The 18,644-nt window shown below is 40.1% G+C and overlaps 1 protein-coding gene across 2 annotated transcripts in view; it reads right to left on the reverse strand.

Moving 5' to 3' along the window:
- LOC102307627 (protein-tyrosine kinase 2-beta) overlaps positions 1-18,252 on the reverse strand; it is a 37,082-nt gene extending 18,830 nt beyond the window's left edge. The window contains exons 1-28 of one of the 2 annotated variants that reach the window (XM_042214716.1): positions 17,986-18,252; positions 17,558-17,889; positions 16,985-17,163; positions 16,339-16,426; positions 16,187-16,266; positions 16,036-16,098; positions 15,570-15,624; positions 15,335-15,475; positions 15,040-15,111; positions 14,805-14,906; positions 14,360-14,474; positions 13,753-13,792; positions 13,456-13,487; positions 13,312-13,359; positions 11,058-11,152; positions 10,824-10,905; positions 9,273-9,373; positions 9,069-9,184; positions 8,729-8,829; positions 8,520-8,609; positions 4,095-4,299; positions 3,889-3,994; positions 2,891-2,938; positions 2,284-2,403; positions 2,085-2,117; positions 1,230-1,254; positions 950-984; positions 691-825 (exon numbers count right to left, since the gene is read on the reverse strand). In XM_042214716.1, coding sequence (XP_042070650.1) covers positions 691-825; positions 950-984; positions 1,230-1,254; positions 2,085-2,117; positions 2,284-2,403; positions 2,891-2,938; positions 3,889-3,994; positions 4,095-4,299; positions 8,520-8,609; positions 8,729-8,829; positions 9,069-9,184; positions 9,273-9,373; positions 10,824-10,905; positions 11,058-11,152; positions 13,312-13,359; positions 13,456-13,487; positions 13,753-13,792; positions 14,360-14,474; positions 14,805-14,906; positions 15,040-15,111; positions 15,335-15,475; positions 15,570-15,624; positions 16,036-16,098; positions 16,187-16,266; positions 16,339-16,426; positions 16,985-17,163; positions 17,558-17,761 — 2,511 coding nt within the window. In that variant the 5' untranslated portion in view covers positions 17,762-17,889; positions 17,986-18,252. The remainder of the gene's footprint in view (positions 1-690; positions 826-949; positions 985-1,229; positions 1,255-2,084; positions 2,118-2,283; positions 2,404-2,890; positions 2,939-3,888; positions 3,995-4,094; positions 4,300-8,519; positions 8,610-8,728; positions 8,830-9,068; positions 9,185-9,272; positions 9,374-10,823; positions 10,906-11,057; positions 11,153-13,311; positions 13,360-13,455; positions 13,488-13,752; positions 13,793-14,359; positions 14,475-14,804; positions 14,907-15,039; positions 15,112-15,334; positions 15,476-15,569; positions 15,625-16,035; positions 16,099-16,186; positions 16,267-16,338; positions 16,427-16,984; positions 17,164-17,557; positions 17,890-17,985) is intronic. The other variant, XM_005948706.3, reaches the window with a different exon arrangement.
- Between the last annotated feature and the right edge of the window lie 392 nt (positions 18,253-18,644).

The raw sequence follows: 18,644 nt of genomic DNA on the forward strand, positions 1-18,644 counted from the left end.
CATAACTCTGGTTTTACGTGGCCGATCAACACAATTTAAAAACTGGTATAAAGTCCGCACTTTTTCCAGTGCAATTGTTCCGTCTGTCCTGCTCACATCTCCAATGGTTGTACACGTTGTCATTAACGTGGCTTCACTCCACATCAGCCCGCTTTGCTAGCTAAAACACCGGTGTCGGCGCATAAGGACACTGTCATAGCCTGTCAACGATGTTGATTAGCTGCGTATATACGAATGTGAATCGCATCATTGGCTGGACTATGGGATAAGGTGGCATCGTTCTATTCCCATACGGGAGCTGCCAGTCACTGACTGACTAACCCTGCAAAACAGGAATGTTAAAGTTTTAATTTTAATTTCAAGTCAGGTTAGATTTTTTTGTGCACAACGCAGATTTTCTGTGCGCAGAGACCGTGCCAGCAGTGCGCAATTGCGCACGCGCGCAGCTTAGAGGGAACATTGGTTGTCTCATTGTTGCCCCTCTAGTGCACCTGTTGTTAATTTTAATAACACCACAAATGTCCCATGTTTTAAATGCTGGAACTTATGTTTAGTTGTATAAACTCTCCTACACCTGATAGAAAGCTTTATGTCTGCTTGAGCTAAACCAACGGCGCCCTCTGCTGTCAGTACTGTGTGCTCTGAAAAAAGGTGATCCTCAGTGTATCATAGATACTAACATAGACCTACCTTGACAGCATTGGGATACTCAGAAGACGGCAGTGTGTTGACATCATTCTTCAGCTGGACCACCTGTTTCACCATCGCCATGACGCTGGTGTAAACCTGATCACCTGATCGGTCCAGCTCAGCTGTGGGACGAGGCTGCAGCAGTACAAGAAAGCTCTTACTGACACGTAGCTTCATTTAAGCTTTAAAATGTCCACATTTAAACCTTTTCAACCCTTTCTTAACTATTTTTGATGAAAAATTTATTGTGCACTTTTACCTGTGCAGCTGGCATTGGAGGTTTCTGTGGAGGACCTGAAACACAGAAGAGAATCTAATAAATCAAAGCCATGTATCAGACTAGTAATGCCAACAGCACAGGATTTTGCACATTCCATGAACAGCTGATGCTTAACAGTTTAAAAAAAAAGGATTATAAATGTTGGAGTAAATTTGAAACTTACTAATTAGTTAATTAATTAATTAATTTTGTACGTTACACTGCAGTTAAGAAAAGTGTATGTACGCTGAAGACACCTAAAAATTTAAAGTGGACTCACCGTTTTTTGAGCTGTTGTGAGGAAGCTGCAAATAACAGAGAAACAGTGACACAGATACTCTTTATCAACTTAACAGAGTACGGTTAGCCAGCAGCGTTTAAATAATCTTTGGAAACTAATATGTTTAAACCAATCACCCTCCCAACCCCCACACCATTACCACATTTTTGAGTAAATCAACTTCCTCATTAAGCTAACCACACGAGTTATTTAAAGCACAACAAGGTTTGTATCTTAAAAGTTTAAACTCTGTTGATGAAAACAAGTCACCACTGAATTTTTGTCAGCTCGAACTGTAGATGGAAGATCAACTTAACATTTATAGTTTTACACTATATGGACAAAAGACCAACGTGTTTCGACTTGTGACCACGATGAAAGCCATAAGCTGAAACACGCTGGTCAACCAATAAAGTTGTTCCTTAATGCTTCATGTGTTGCTGAAGCATTAAGGAAGATCTGTCGCCAGATCTCTGTCCTTCTCCTCGCACCTTGGAAGTAAGTTCATGAAATTTCTTCCCACCTAGATATTTCACGATCAAATGTTGGCAGTATTGCAGAAAATCTGAAGCATTTAGGAATCATGGTAACTCCGCCAGGAAGTGGGAAATCACTTAAAGTTGCACAGTGGGTTTACTCACTGCTGAGGTGGTTGCATAGCTATAGCTAGTACTGTAATGACTCAAACACTGCAGAGCTCCAAATCTCCTCTGGTATTAACATCAGCACAAAAACTGTGCATCAGGAGCTTCACGGCATGGGTTTGCATGGCCGAGCAGCTGTATTTTCAACTGGGTTTCTGCCTCGCGCTGATCAAAGCATGATTTGCACAAGAGGAAAAGAAGAAGAAAGTACCTCGATCTGTGTATCTCGTCCCACAACAGGACCCTACAGGAAAACACATTTAAAAATAAGCTTTAGTGCTTTATGTGTAATCAATTATAGTCCCATGAAATAATATCAGACATGTATCACTTCATTTTGTTACACTGCTAAACTCCTGTGGTTCAAACCTGGCTGCATTATGTGTGTGTTTGTGTGTGTGATCTCTCACCAGATGTTTCTCTTCCTGCTCCAGCCACTTTTTGTCCATCATCATTTCTCTTCTTTGTCTTTCCAAAGTTTCTTCCACTCTCTCTTTCTCCCATGCTGGGATGCTATCCTTTGGAGGTACCTACACATGCACAAACACACACACAGACACACACACGCCCTTGACATGTTACTAATTTTATTATACTGGTGCAGATAGTTATATACAGCGCAGATAGCTATTTAAAACCTCATGTGTTTTTTGTAACTTTTTCTCAGTTGCTTATGTAAAACAGTTTTTCCCCTTCAATGATTTTGTCACGTGTTCTGTTTCCTCCACTATATCCTCCAGTCATCCAATTTTAACCCCTTTAGCAGAAGCGCTTCCACCGACGAACGTGACTCTAAGAGATTTCCCTCTCATTTTGTTAAGCAATATGAAAAGATCAATAATGCAATTGCTGATAAGAAGCGGTTTTGTGAAGGTAAAATTTCAAAACTGTATTAACATTCACTGAATATGTGTTTCCTGGGTAAGGGGACGCGCGCAGCTGAATCTGAATTTAGACACTAATATACATGTATGTGTACACTATTGTATATCTGTGTGTGTAAGTGTGTTTAGATACCTGTATGTGTGAGCCTTGGGGAAGGGTGCTGCCTGCTGATCTGGAAGGCTAAGAGAAAGAAAGAGGACAATATGTAGGTTAAAACATTTACATAATTCATTCTGCACATAACTTTAAACTGCATACACATGAAAAAAGACATTTTAAAAATCACAATAAGCGTATAAAAAAGGCAACCAAAGATAAATGGTTGAAAATTGCTTGTGAAAAAGAAAGTGATCTGTGTGAGTTAAAGAAAGACTGGATTTTCCCCATTTACTTCCACACTATCTCCAGCTTTCTAGGAACCTGAATATGGAGGAACTAGCATGTAGCATCTGCAGATGCAGCTTCATTTATGAGACCAAAGTGAAAAGTTTGACACATTTAATAAGCAGAAACTCTGGTGTATTTCACTTTCAAGATGCGTTGTAACGCAACAAAAATATATGTGTGTGCAGTGCTGTGCAAGTCTTGAGCCACCCCTCATTTCTTTGAGTTCTTGATCTTTATCTGTGCCACGGGCTTTCTGAAGGTCTTTGGCTGCTTTTTCACTAAGCCACTTAACAATGACCTATAAATAATTTAAGCATAAAAAAGGCACCAGTGTAATGTGTAAACACATAACAGACAACTTAGCAAAGAAGCAATTTTAAATTGTATGTTCAGGCAATTTTTGTCTAACGGTTTTTCAAAAAGCACATTATTTGTTTCCATTCCATAGATTTTTTGAACTATGACTAAGTCAAACTACTATAACAGACAAAGAGTGAAAAACACTGAGATAAAATAAGCAGAAAAAGTCCTTTTTAAGTCATTTAATCAACTAACTTGACTGTAAGGAACCAGAAACTTTATAATAACTCTGTTGATGTCTTAAGATTTCATCTGACATAATCGAAATGTCATCATTTCTGTGTGCAGTAATTCAGCCTAATCTGTCTATGCTGGTTTACACCTAGGTGGAAGTTTATTTAAAGACAGCTGCAGAGATTCTCATATTGGTGCATGTGTGGTACCTTTGGTGGAGGCTCCGTGTGGTTGGGATCAAATGCTATCGAGTTGGACCGTGGTTTGTTTCGCCTCTCATCTTTCTCCAGCTCCACCTCCATTCTGTGGACGTCACTATTAAACACAGGCATCATCAGTTTATATAACTTTGAATAGTGGGATCAGTTCTTCTGCAGGTACTGGGGGTCATGTGTTCAGTTAGGTGAGTGTGCACCTGAGGGAGCAGGCAAGCTGGCCAAAGCTGGGACGGCCACTGGGCTCATAGGCCCAGCAGCGGGTAAGCAGCGAGTAGATGATGGGCGGGCAGAGCTGCGGTTTGTGGAGTCGAACGCCCACTTCCAGCTGGGTGATCACCTGCCCGTTCTCCAACCAGAAGAACGGCTGCTGGGCCATTGAGAAGATCTCCCACACACAAACACGTGGGCACACACACACACACACACACACACACACACACACACACACACACACACACACACGATTAGCTATATTAAAAATAATCTATGTTTATCTATTCACACTGAGACTGGCACTTACACTTTCATCACGCAAATGCGGTTTATAAATACATCAGCAGATTTGTCTCTAAGATGATTCCCAACTAAACTATTATTTCAGACATGAAACTTGATTTAAGCTTGAACATCAGATTTTAGAGAGACACACTCATGATGTTTAGACACTTTAATAATTTTATATCATGCTTTTTCCTGTGACCTGACTGTAAAAAATGGGAAAAACAATTTAATTTCTATAGTAGATATTTTAAAAACAGGAGCGTTATTGTCATCATTTATCGGCTACTTAATTACTTTGGTGCAGTATAAATTTCAGTGGCAGGGAGGGGTCTTTATTAATCGGAAAAGCTGTAAAATTTATGAAAATGCATGTGAAAATTTATGCATTCTGTCACATTTTTCAAGCTGTCCATTGGCCCAGATTGGAGTCTTTGCCCAACCAAATCTGGTGCCCGCGTATGTTTGACATCTCTGCATCACATGAACTGAGAACTGAACTTATACTGAGCATGTCTTCAGTCCCATAGGTGTGGGGCTGCAATTATTCACTGAGAGACTTGATTACTAAAAAAATCCCCAATGTAAATTCTTTACTGCGATGCTTTGTTAAACCACGACTATGCAGCACTCAGCTGCCACTGACCACTGCACAGTTGTGAGCCTTTCACCTACATTTGTGACTAAAACCAGTACAAATGTATTTAGGAGCACGCGTGTGAATAAAATGTCTTACACCATTAAGCTCAAGCAGCCCCTACTTATCTCAACAAAAAGACTCATGAGAAACAACAGCAGCAGTGAAGATGACGCTGTAATAGAATAAAGAGGAGTCTGTCTACGCACACTGTTACCGGAGCTGTAGCTGTTACTGGCAAGCTCAGGAAATGTCCAAAACTGCAGCGCTTGTTACTAGTAACATGCTATGGGGCGCCGTTTGTAAAGTGAAACATGCTGAAATTAACGGCAACATTTTTCCACATTTAGCTCAAAACGAGTCCTTTTTTAGAACATTTAGTAAAATATTTGTAACTTTTCGTAGTTAAAACACAATTTTAAATGTTAAATCTAAATGTTAAACGTTAAATCTAAATGTTTAGGCTAACATGCAAATTTAACATTTAGATTGAAATATAATATTTAGATTTAATATTTAACATTTAGATTTACCATTTAGATTTAGATTTAAATATAATATTTAGATTTAACATGTAACATTTAGATTTAATATTTAACATTTGAAAAGTTACAAACATTTTACTAAATGTTGTAAAAAATTACTCAAAAAAAACATGTTTTTGTAAGGTTTTGAGCTAAATGTGAAAAAATGTTGCCGTTAATTTCAGCATGTTTTACTTTAAAATCGGCGCCCCATAATATGCAGCATGCATACTAAATTATATTCAATTCTAGGCTTTAGTAACATTAGTTTACAGCAAGGGTGTAAAACATACGGTCCGGGGCCAGAATGTGGGACATTGGACAGCTTTGGAAAATGTGAAGAACTGCATAGATTTTTACCTTTAAGTTTTACAGCTTTTCTTCTTATTGATTGATTTGTATTATTGTACGGTGTTTATGTCCCATATAAAGCACCTCAATCTACATCTATTTAATTAATTGGTAGATAAACGATGAAAAACACATTCCTATTTTGACACCATCTACTACAGGAATTACAGTTTTTTTTTAACAAGGAGCATTTTCTTTTTTTGGTGATTTTACGATTCATAATGTAGTTTCAGTGGTCTGGTATGGCCCACTTATGGGCTTTTTGTAGCCCACAATGTAAAATGATGATGGCTGGTTCACTTGTTTCACTGATTTACAAATGATTAATATAAAACATAAATACATTTTGTATTGTACGGAGCCCCGCAGGGGACATGGGAGAAAAAAAAATTAAGACGGACTTTTGCGAGATCTTGCAAAACAAACTCGGGATCTCGCAAAAGCTTTGCGAGATCTCGCAAAACTTTTAGCCACATTCTTCCCGTTAGCTTCGAGCTAACAGGAGGTCGAGATCTACTACAGCCGGGAGGAACACCGCTTTCCCGGCACATCGTGCCTCGACCTCCCGGTCGGCTTCGAGCCAGCGTCCGAAGAATGTGGCTAAAAGTTTTGCGAGATCTCGCAAAAGTTTTGCGAGATCCCGAGTTTGTTTTGCAAGATCTCGCAAAACTTTTGTGAGATCCCGAGTTTGTTTTGCAAGATCTCGCAAAACTTTTGCGAGATCCCAAGATAGTTTTGCGAGATCTCGCAAAAGTCCGTCTTAATTTTTTTTTCTCCCATGTCCCCTGCGGGGCTCCGTAGTATTGTATTGTATTGATAATATTTTAATATTTTAAAAAAATATTTTTCAAAAATGTGTACATGTTCCAGGAAAGTCTGAGCCTCTGACTTGGGTTTTTTAGGTGGGTCACTTAAATATTATTAACAATAATTACTGACAGCTGCAAACACCAGCACGCCTGTTTTCGGCAGCAGGAAGCGTTACATCAAAGTGCTCACTTCTGAGGAAGTTGATATGCTCACTTTTCTTCATTGTAGCTGCCACATGCTCTTTCAAAGGCTTACAGACAAACATACTCAATCACATTTTCACACTTGCTCATATGCACACACACGCACACAGACACACATACTTAAGCTGGGCATACACTGTGCGATTTTTTCAGTCGCGCGATTCCTCTCCTGCTCAAACTGGGTCTGCAGGGTCTCACACTATACGGCCCGATGCTCTGATGCGACCTGAGTGCTCACACTGTGCGTCCATAAAAATGAAGGTTATAACAGAAATTCTGTTGCTCACTCACCCTCTCTGTCTTTCACTCACACAGACACACCACCACCATCAACTTTGCTAAATTGCTAACGAAAAACACTGATCAAGCAGCTGTGATTGAGCAGCAGTGTAAATCCAACTATTGTCACGGTTGTTGTGGTTGTGATGATTTTGTGAGGCCACATCGAAAAGGTTCGGATGAGCTTTCCAAAGTTCTACAAGTGCCTCCATCGCTTGTGTCCAGATCACACGCTGCACTGCTGTGCTCACCGACGTTTATGTGTTTGCGCGTGCGCAGTGTGAGCAGCTGCGGTGACACCCTCCTCCCGACCAAGCGATTGATGATCGGGAGCTGGTCGTGAGGTGTTAATCGCTTCTCGTTACCCCACGTATACTACACGATGCACGATGCACGATGAAGGCCAAAATCGGGCCGATCGCCAAAACGGTCGCACGACTCAAAAATCGGCTCAAAATGGGCCAAAAATCGCACAGTGTAAGCCCAGCATAAGAAAGCCTTCTCAGAGGACTTAAACCCATTTAATTTACGACTTATTTTAGGTTGGAAACCTATGAGCTGTTTTTAAAGACCTGCCTCTTTCTCTTTTGAATACTTGGTTTTAGTAGTTAATAAGACATAACTATTTGTTGGGTATTACTCGATTAATTAATGGAATAATCGGTAGAACACTTGATCACTAAAATCGATAGCTGTAGCCCAACATAGGTGTGTAAAATCAGGCACAGTCTGCTTTTACAGAAATCAATCTGCATCTTTATGAACTCAGTTCATGAAATTTCTTCCCCCCTCGATATTTCATGACCAGCTGTAAGAGGTATTACTGCAAAGAGAAAGCGTTTGGGAACCACAGTAACTCAGGCATGAAGCGGCAGACCACATTATGTTGCACAGATGGGTCGCTGAGTGCTGAGGTGGGTTATCTTTAAAAACTCCCAACGTTTGGCTGACTCACTAGCTGCAGAGCCTCACATGCCTCAAGATGCCAAAACAACAGCTCCTGTGAAACGGCTGTTGTTGTGATTTGGCTCTAAATTAAAAAAAAAAAATTGAAGTGGACTCCTCAAGCATTAACATCAGCCCAAAAACTGTGTGCTATGAGAGATGGAAGGACTAAATAACATGGTTCACATCAGTCTACAGCCTGAGGAATTACAAATCAACTGAGTGAAAACCTCAAGCTGTACCGCGGTGAAACTAACTTTAAGCACTACTTGTTTCTGTTCCTGGTTTAATAAAAGCATGTATTGTGTTCAGACGGAGTAAAGACCTACATGTGTAACTGAGAGAATGAATTTTTTTGTTGTTGTTTTTTCTCACCGAACATCCAGACATCACTGGCTGTGGTGAAACGTCTAAAGTTGATGGATTCTGGTGCCATCCATTTGATTGGTAAACGACTTACTGAAGCTGCACACAGAGGAGAAATTGAGATTCACTAAGTTAATGGGTGCAGTTAAATGGGCAAAGCAAAAACATGACATTTATTTTGACTTCTACAAACATTCGAAACTTGTCGATGTGTGCACCTTTATAATACTCTTGGTCGTCTACGTAGCGAGAGAGGCCGAAGTCACCAAGTTTGACGCATTCTGGAGACGCCACCAAGATGTTTCTCACCGCTATGTCTCTATGGCCCGCAGACAGACAGACAGAGAAAATAGAAACCACAAGATGACGCGAAGAATAAAGAAACATCACACCAAAAGAAATCAGCATGCAAACCATTTTCACTTAATATCTGCACAACATGCAGAGAGGCTTTAAAGTTTCTGCAAAATAAAAATGTTTTTATTCAGTCCTGTTGAGCTTCTTTCTTAAAATACACTGCAGGTAATGAAAGCACACTACTTGTGGAAAATGTGCTACCTGTGCACCATGTTGAGACCTTCTAGGTAAGCCAAAGCTTTGCATATCTGTAGACAGTAGAGGACAAGCGTCGCTGTGCTCAGGCTGTACTGGTTCTCTATGAGGTAGTTCCCCAACTGTGAGCGAAACAAGGCACAGTTGCAAGTCACGGTTTAGGTTGTGATACTTTAGGTTTACCATTAGAATAAAAACACAAAAACATACCTCTCCGTGTTCATAGAGCTCCATGACAATCCAGACAGGATCGGCCTCAATGACTCCAATCAGACGCACGATGTGGGGGTGATCCAGATTTTTCATCAAGTCTTTAACAGAGAGAATTCAGACTTTATTAATGTAGAGACAGACAGAGATTACATGCAGCAATGGTTCTTGGTTATATTATGGCTTTTTGTTTACAGATAACAAAAGCCATACTAGCCCCAAAGTCCTGCTTACAATTTTTTTAGCATTACTCCAGCCTAGGCAGACAGACAACTACACAGATTAACCTAAACCTACTGACTGCATGGCTTCAGAGAGAACACTGGGAGCATGCGATCTCCTCACAGAAAGGCCCCAGGCAGGTGGTGGATTCAAACCCAGTACCTCCCCACTATGAGGCAATGGTGCTAACCATCACACCACTGTGCCTAACCTAAGCTCTTTATCTAAAAATACATTTGACTTCTGCTTTTCGTGCAAGTCTTGTTCATACTTTATGAGGAAGATTATAATTATTTTCTTCAGAAGCAAAATCGATAGTTCTCCCCTCTCTTTTCTTAGCCCCTCCTATCAGATGAGCACGGGCAATTGCTCATGTTTGATAGGCTTAAAAATAAAACATGTTCAACTTTACTTTACAGAGGAGAGCCATCATGTGGCATCCCCTAAAAGACCCCACAGCTCTTTAATCGAATGTTATTATATATTTTACTGTCATACAGTTTTCACCCAAAAGTGCATGTTTGATTAACTCTAAAAACCTGATTCCAGAGGAGTTTCTGTTGCTCATTTTGTTTTAACACCCACTGCATGCCCAGCAAAGAAACGTGCGGCTAGCTGGTGAATTTGCAGCTAGTGAAGCGTGATGAGTGCAACAGGACAAGGTTGAGACCAAAACGAGTGCTACATAGAAATGCAAATGTGAATGCTGGATTAAACAAAGAAAATAAGAAGAGTGTTGCTGATGATCATGGAAGAAGAAGCAGGGCATTTCTGGGGGAAAAGCGTAACAAAAATGTCGGCTATTTCGTCCTGTGACCATGAAATTTCAAAATGTAACGCTTGATTTAAACAGTTTAACCATCAGCAAAGATCCGGACCTCAGGAATGTTTTGTCTATCTCAGAACAGAAAACATCAAAGCTTGTTACGTCTCAAGCTTTGATGTTTTTGCAATGGATGATAAAACCTGCGGCTTCCAGACTCCCACATCTAGCCGTTGGAGTTATTACATGAAACCACAAGCAGCCAACAGGAAGTTCACTACATCAGCCTCGTTACTGGTGCAAAAACCTTCAAATGATCTAAACTAGCACATTTCACTCTTGGCTTGTCACACTTTACTCATTACTTCTTTAAGCAAAAATTAGCCAACACTTTCATTTTCAAGTGTATAAGAACCCACCCACATAAGACCCAACTTGGCCCTAAAGTGCTTTTTTTGTTATAAATTCCTGCGTGCTGCAGTTGCGTCACAAACCCCTGCACATGCTGGCTGACATGTGTAGTGCAAAAGAAAAGGAAACAATCACTGCAGCTGCAATGCACTCACCGGCTTCACTGAGAAACTTTTCCTTTACATCAGCCGAACAGTCCTTACATGTTTTGATGGCCACTCGGATCCTCTCCCCTGTCTGCAGACAAACACACACGCACAGTGGTTTACATTTGCAAACCTTTTTCATATTTTCAGCTTTGGGTTTGATGGATATTTGTGGGATGTTCTTATCAAGCATGTCTGAGCCTTAGCATGAGGCTAGTTAGTCAACACAACAGATGGACTCACTGGGCTTTTATAAACTCCATCGTGAACCTCTCCAAAGAATCCCTCGCCCAGGATCCGTCCCACAACGAAATCCTCCTTGGAGATCTTGTGCCTTTCTGCACACAGAAACAAAGGCACAGGTTGAGAAAACTCCACGTTTCCCTCTTTTAAAAGGTAGGTGATATGCTGTAAATGTAAAGCTGTTCATTTCAAACAAGACAAGACAACAAAACAAAAAAACAAAAAGAAAAGCCTACACACAACAGGATGTGTGGTTTGCCACTATTTGTATTTCCTTCCTTTACATGTTACTGGGACACGTTTACATCCTCTGTGTCACACTTTGCAGCAGTATGTTCATTTTCTGAGTCATATAAAGTGAAACTACAATGTGAGCTGTGATAACAGCTCATGCATATAATTTGATGTAAATATTAATAATAATAACCTTAATTTAATTGCAAAATTTTCTCCAACCCAGGCACTTTTTGTTACTTACCCACATCTCCTGGATATTTAAAGGAACATAGCAAGCAAGTATAAAAGAAAAAAAAAAGGAAAAGCTACCTTTGTTTTTAGTAGTGCACCAAGAAAACAAGTAAATAAGATCTAAATGCCCTAAAATATTTATCAATCAATGTACTTCTATAAATATATAAAGCCCTGATATCTGTGTTTAATAGTGACATCCAAAGTATGGAGGTGGAACTGGACATGGATAAGAGGTGAAACAGACCATGTTACAACTCGAAAGTATTTGACACCAGCCACAGAGAGCCTGCACCAAAGGTACCGCATACACGCCACTACAAGTACCCAGAAGGTGTAAACTCCTCACTGCAGCTGTCATCTAATAAACTCCCTGCGTAGGTGTAAACCAAAATAAATATACAGTACTATGTAAAAGTCTTGCCAAAAATATATCACCAGGAAAATAGGTGCAGCTATTTATTGAAACATCTGCGCACCTATATAAAAATACTATAAGTCAAAAACAGAGTTTGTACAATTCCAATTCAATATTTGGTATGACCACCTTTATTCTTCATCATAGTCTAAAGGCAGCTTTCTTATCATGTCTTTAAGTAGTCTTCAGCAATAGTTCTCCAGAGTTCTTGAAGGACATTCAAAGCTTTTCTTTGGATGTTTCTGCCTTTTGTTCTGTTCTCTGTCAACATGATCCCACACTGCTTCAATAATGTTGAGGTTCGAGGTCTGGGGAGGCCAACCTGTGACTGATAATGTTGGGTTTCTACCCCGGTGTTCTTTAACTGCATTGGCAGTGTGTTTGAGATCACTGACATGCTGAAAAATGAAGCAGTTGTCGACCAGTTGCTTTTCAGATAGTATTTCATAGTGGATCAAAATTTGATGGTACTTGTTGACACCAGCTGGCCATTGAACCAAGACCATTTCTGATGAGGCTCCAGCGAACACTTCGATCAACCCATCAATAGCCAGATGCATCTCCCACACCTGCCATTTATTCTTTTTATCCTCCATTTGTCCAGTTTCTTCAGATTTTTTAAGGACACGCTGCACACAATGTTGAGAAATCCCAAGCTTTCAGCTTACAGCTCTTTGGGGATCACCTCACTGGTGCATAAATATTATTTGTATGTCTGCCAAACTGTGTTATCTAAATAAGTTTTTTATAGATTCAACTAAAGAAATTGGTTCTTTGCCAAGTTATTATGTGAAAACAGAACACTGGCTCATCCCTTGAGTTAGGTGGCTTTTTATGTTTGAATGATTCATAAATGTGAAGTACCTTAACAACAAAGAAGCAAACAAAAACCCCAAACCAAGTTATAGAACTGGTATAGAGCAGTCAATGTCCAAGGAAAAACATTAAAAGACTTTCAGGAAGCTCAAGGTTACGTTAAAATAAAAACAACAACCCAAAAAACAAAACTAGATTCAGTCTTTTTGGAAGGGAAATATACAGAAATGAGGGCGGCTCAAGACTTTTGCACAGTACCGTATAATTTTGGTTAAACCCGGGGAAGTTTTTACATGTACATTTTTAACTTTCCACTTACTCACTTTGAATACTCCAGCTTTTCTTAGTTTGCTGTTTTGCAACAATGTTTTAACATTTTCATTCTTTCTCAATAAGGAAGAGAGCAGCAGGGGATTATATAACAAAATCCCCACAACTGGCCATCGCAATAACACAAACACCTTAACTGACAGATGGTTTTGGCTCATTGGTAGCGATACAATCTGCGTGAGCTTCAGGATCAATTTTGATTTAAAGTAAAATGCTACTCACCACTAATGTCAGCTCCGTCTTCAGGGATTTCAGCATAAATATCAGAATCTAAAGTTAAACGAATAAAAGAAAAACACATTATTAGTATACATACATTGCTTTTAAAGTTAAAAGTAAAATTCTAGAGGCTGGATTAGTACTTACTGAAACCTTTACTGCGAGCACTGGAACCAGCACTGGAAGAAGAAGAGAGAAAAATGTTTCTTTCTTTCTGTAACATTTTGTATACAAGCAAACGTTTCAGCAAACATCTGTGACATATCAGCTGTGAGCGGTAGACATATGAAAAAATGAACACAGAGGAGGAAGATCTTAAAATAAACTACACCCACATACGTTATGCTTCTACTAAATTATCCCCACCGAGGGAAAACAATGTGTCACCTTTAATAACATTTAAAAAAAACCCCACAACTTTCCAAATTGACTCATCACGCTCACCATTTTGGGATGTCAGGAAGTTTCATTCGCGTATCTCTCCCTGTAAGAGTCAGATATCTGGTTAAGGCATAGGTGGCAGGAATCGGCAATTAAAGGTTCTTTCCACAGTCTCATGCTCTGTTATACTAAACCTTACTGCAATAAGTGGGAAAAACATGGCTTAATTTTATTTTTTAATGTCAAATGTAATATCAAATTCATGGAAAGTGAGAGCCAAGAGGCCAAAAGTAAGTGCCAGGATTAAGCAGGATGAGTGGGTTACATGGAAATGTCACATGTTATCATGTAAAAAAAAAAGAAAAAAAGAGTGCAATAGACTGGCACTCTGTCCAAACTATACCCGACCTGTCAATCTATGATAGCTTGGACGTACTTGAGCCCTCCCACAACTCTTAGCTAGATAAGTGGTTAAGAAGATGGGTGGAAAGGCATTCCTTCCCCCTGGAATGAGCTGCAGAATGAATATCTCGTAAAATCTCCAGTATGCATGTGATACCAGCTTATGCAACTCCATTATACAGCTGTTTTTCTGGCCAGGACACGCTTGTAAAAGACATTTTTTAATCTCAAGACCCTTACTTTTTGCATGGATGGACATTACTTTTACCTTTGTTGGGGCTGACAATAAGTGAACGTTCAGCGCCTTCCAGTCGGCAGTAGCCATCAATCAGGTCAGCCAGGTTTTCTGCTACTGCCAGGGAGGAGGTGTTCACTGACAGCGGCTGGAGGGTGGAAGATACATGATATTTAATCTGCACTAAGAACTAAAAAACACTGGGTGCATTAAGATATAGTCAGTGCGACTTCTACAACACAACTACTGTTTGTAAAAGCAGCGTGATTAAAAAAAAAAAAAAAATCCAGATCATAAACCCTATCACTCTCCCCCGGTGATGGGGACAATGATACCTACTGTAGTTCAAAATTTCATCAGTTCTTTTTCATTACTTCCCTGGAAGTCTTTGACGATTTGACGTCTCCAGGGAACTGATGAAAAAGGTAGAAATGAAACAAAACACAGCAGTTAAACAAATCAGGAAGTTCAGTGCTACCTGTTTGGCTCCCTCAATGTGCGCTTTGAGCAGAGCTCGCCCATCACTCTCTGCAGTACAGGAGATGCTGCGGACCTGAGAGAACTTGGCCAAACAGATGGGCTGAAAAGATTTAAAAGATTTAGACAATATATTTATATATAAATAGACACACACACACACACACACACCATGACAGATTTGTTTTAAGAGATCAAACAAAAATTAATAGAAGTAAGAGAAAGTTCAAACTCACCGTTGAGTTCTCAGTGTGCTGACTAATCCCATCAGGGTCAATAACTAAGTCTATTGTTAAGCTCCAGCCTTGCTACAGAGACACAAAGCACACACATTAATAATTTTGAAACCTCTCTGAGAAGAGAAGAGATCCCATTTTTGTGAACACAAAGAAATGAAAAACATAAATATATAAAGCACTGCACTGCGTTTTATCTTCAAACAAAACAAGTTTTTACTGTTAGAATTCAGTCACCACTTGTTTTATTCAGTGCCAGTATACGTGACAACCAGTGCACCCATCAAATACTCACCACTAGTTGGCAGGCGAAGCTTTCCTGCGTGAAGCACCAGCACTGAGACAGAGTGGTGAAGAACTTCGCCATGCACTGGTCCTGATTCAGCGCCGAGTAGCCCTGAAATGTCTGCTGGATCATGCGACGCAGCTGCTTGGGCTGATACACAGATGCAGACGGAGACAATCAGGCACATTTTATTTCATCCTGTAACTTTAGGCAGAAATTGTATCGAAATGTTCTGGCTCCATACCTTCATGCTGTCAATGAGCTCTTTGGGGAAGAAGAGGTCGAGTCCTATCTCCTTCCTAATGGAGGAATAAAGGGAAGTCAGACAGCTATAATGAAACAAAAACTTGATGCAACCCCGCATCTCTCTAGTTTAGAACAATATGTAATGTGAAACTTTCACTTTTAGAAATATGCACTTTATGTAGCTTTTTGTGTTAACCGGAGACTGCATCTGGTCATTTTTACTCTTCCTTTTCATCCACCTTTCACCACATATCCACATATCAATTCTCAGAAATAGAAAGCCCTTCTATTTCTGAGAAATGCTGGTTAAATAGGTGGCGCAGGCCTATTTAAAAAAAAAAAAACAACTTACAAAAACAATAAAGTGGTACACACGCATGTACCACAAAGGCATGAAAGGCCTGAGGTAAAAGGTAAACAGGCAGTAGCATGAGAAGTACGAAGGTTATGCATGCTAAACTTACTCCAGAAATTCAAAGTTTGACTTTTTCTCCAATCCGTTTGGATTCATGTCTTTGCAGAACCTCCTGTAAGTAGTAAGAGTACCATCCATCAGTTTTCCATGAAAGTATGCACAATTATTGCCCAGTTTTTCTTTTGTCCATGAGATGTTACCTGATTTCCAGACAGCCAAGCTGTAGAGCCATTCCATCGCTTACTTTTGAGGCATACTGCTGCATATAATCACTTCGTACCTGAGGGTAAACGTGTAAACCTAAATTAAACCGCTAAGACGAAGGTGCAAAAACACTGACAATTTTACTGACCTGCTGGTAAAAGTAGAGCATGGTGGTTCTGTCATCTTGGAATTTTTCCATAAAGTCTGATGGGATGTATCTGATCCTCAAGTCATATCTGAACAAATAAAGATCACAGTTCACGGTCATAAACTTTATATTATTTTTGAGATATCACAAATAGCAATAATGTCAGCTGGTTATTTGTGAGATATCAGATTCCTGGCTTAGTATCGATACTTTTGTTAGATTTAGATAGATAGAGTACACTTTATTTAAATATTTTCAGTGTGGGATGCTTAGCTCAGTGGGTGCACAGGCGACCAAATGCTGTATGGCTGGAGAGGCCTGCCTTCAAGTCTGACCTGTGGACTTTTGCCACTCGTCTTCCCCTCTCTCTCTCCCCACTTTCCTGTCTCTCTAAGCTGTCCCTATCCAAAAAAGGCTAAAAAAACCCCTATCTTTACTGTATTTTAAGATTGTACATACCAAGCACATTTCTTTAATGATTAATCATATGAATAAATAAAGTTTTGATTTTATACATTTCAGCTGCATTTTACTCAAAAATATCGCTTCATGTTTGCCGAAGAATCCTTTTTTTGTGTTTTTGAGTGTACCGCCCAGTCAAAACCAGTCAAAACAAAATATTCAGCGATGTGACAGGGTTACCAACCTCCACTCAGCTTCTAGGTGCTGTTGCTCGTAGCGGTGGGTGAGATCAGCCACAGTGAGATCAGGGTGCAGCCAGTGTATCTCTGAGGATTTGAGGTGTTTGAGAAGGAGGCCGTAGCATTGGGTGTATTTTATCTCTGGACCAACGCAGCCGCTGGACAGCACCGTGCTGATCAGATTCTGGGATTGAAATAATTACAGAGAAGCATATTGAATTTTAGCTTTCCAGTATAAGCTTGATATCAACTTTACAACGCGTGCTGTGTCATGCGAATAAATTCCGTTCTGATGTAGGTTTAGAGAACTCAAGCGAAGGCTAAATGCCAGCGCAAGGCTTGTTTATCAGTGTGTGCATCCTGTTCTCAGAAATCCAAAACAGACTTCCTTGTTGTCTTAGAAGAAGGTATGAAGAATACATCTGAGTGCAATAAAGTCAGGAAAACTTAGAGAAGAGTAGCTGAAAGCAGGGCGGCAGAACATTATTAAAGCATTTCAGTCTATCTGATAAGCACAGCAGAGTAAAGCTTTTATAGTTTTAGAGTAGAGTATGAAGTAAGAGTAAAAAAAGGTCTACCTTGACAGTCCATCCCTCCTCACAGCGGATGAGTTTGAAGTTCTTGCCCAGGTTGGGGCTGTTGCTGAGGAAACACACTTTGATGATCTTCACCTGGGAGAGGACATCCCTGTGGACACCCGCTGTTGGAGACAGGTCCGAGGAATCTGACTGGCTGGTCAGAGACATGCTCCTCCAGGAAAGGGTGCTGGTGTCTCCCGACATCACGCACTCACTCGACACACACACAGACACACAAACAGCTACTGCACTTAGACATCCATGACTGTCCAAGTTTTCAGTCTGCTGCTTCTTTCTCCTTCACACAGAAAACAGGTAGGGGCGCATTGAAGCTGGGGACATGTAAGAGATCACCGTGTTGTTAGACTTAAAGAGCTTTCATGTGTCAGTAAATGGCTTAAATTCTGCTGCGATGTCTCTGTACTCACCAGTCTTGCACAAGCTTCACGTAAGGCTCAATGTTCATGCGGCCTTTGAAAAACGAAGACTATTCAAACCCAGCGACAGAGCGCACACCTATTACTTTGTAAAGCAAAGGTTTGTGTTGTTTGTGTTCTTCTGGAGATTAAAAGAGCAGACCTATAAGAAGTTGTCTGCTGAACAAGAATCATATCAGTTTGCGAAAGAGGAAACAGCACTGACGAGCCAATGAGGAAGTTGAAGTGCAGCTACAGAAAAACTGACAGGACTGATGAAACCGCTGTGTCACCCCCCATCTTACGTGCAATGGCACAGTCCACAACCGCAAGTCACTGCTGTGCAAAAGTGGCATAGCCCACGGGACATTTGCTTCCTCTTCAAAAAGTCAGCAAAAGTACCTCGCAGGTGAAATTGGAAAGTGTGGCCTGATTACTAAACAGGCGATATGTAAAAGGAACAACTTGCATGAATTTTAAATCTAGACACATATGTAGATATGGCTACCAATTTTTTTTCCTCCACTTGTTAAGCAAGCTAAAAAATAGAAAAAGCATCTATCTCAAGGGATAAATCAGCAAAAGAACCATTTTCAATTGTTTTTTTAGGAACTTTTCTGGTGACAGCCTGTCACAAAAACACATAACTCCTTCCCATTTCTTTGGTTGAA

Source organism: Haplochromis burtoni, unplaced genomic scaffold, assembly GCF_018398535.1.
Source record: "Haplochromis burtoni strain Fernald_Lab_line unplaced genomic scaffold, NCSU_Asbu1 Contig_603, whole genome shotgun sequence".
NCBI classification, from domain to species: Eukaryota; Metazoa; Chordata; class Actinopteri; order Cichliformes; family Cichlidae; genus Haplochromis; species Haplochromis burtoni.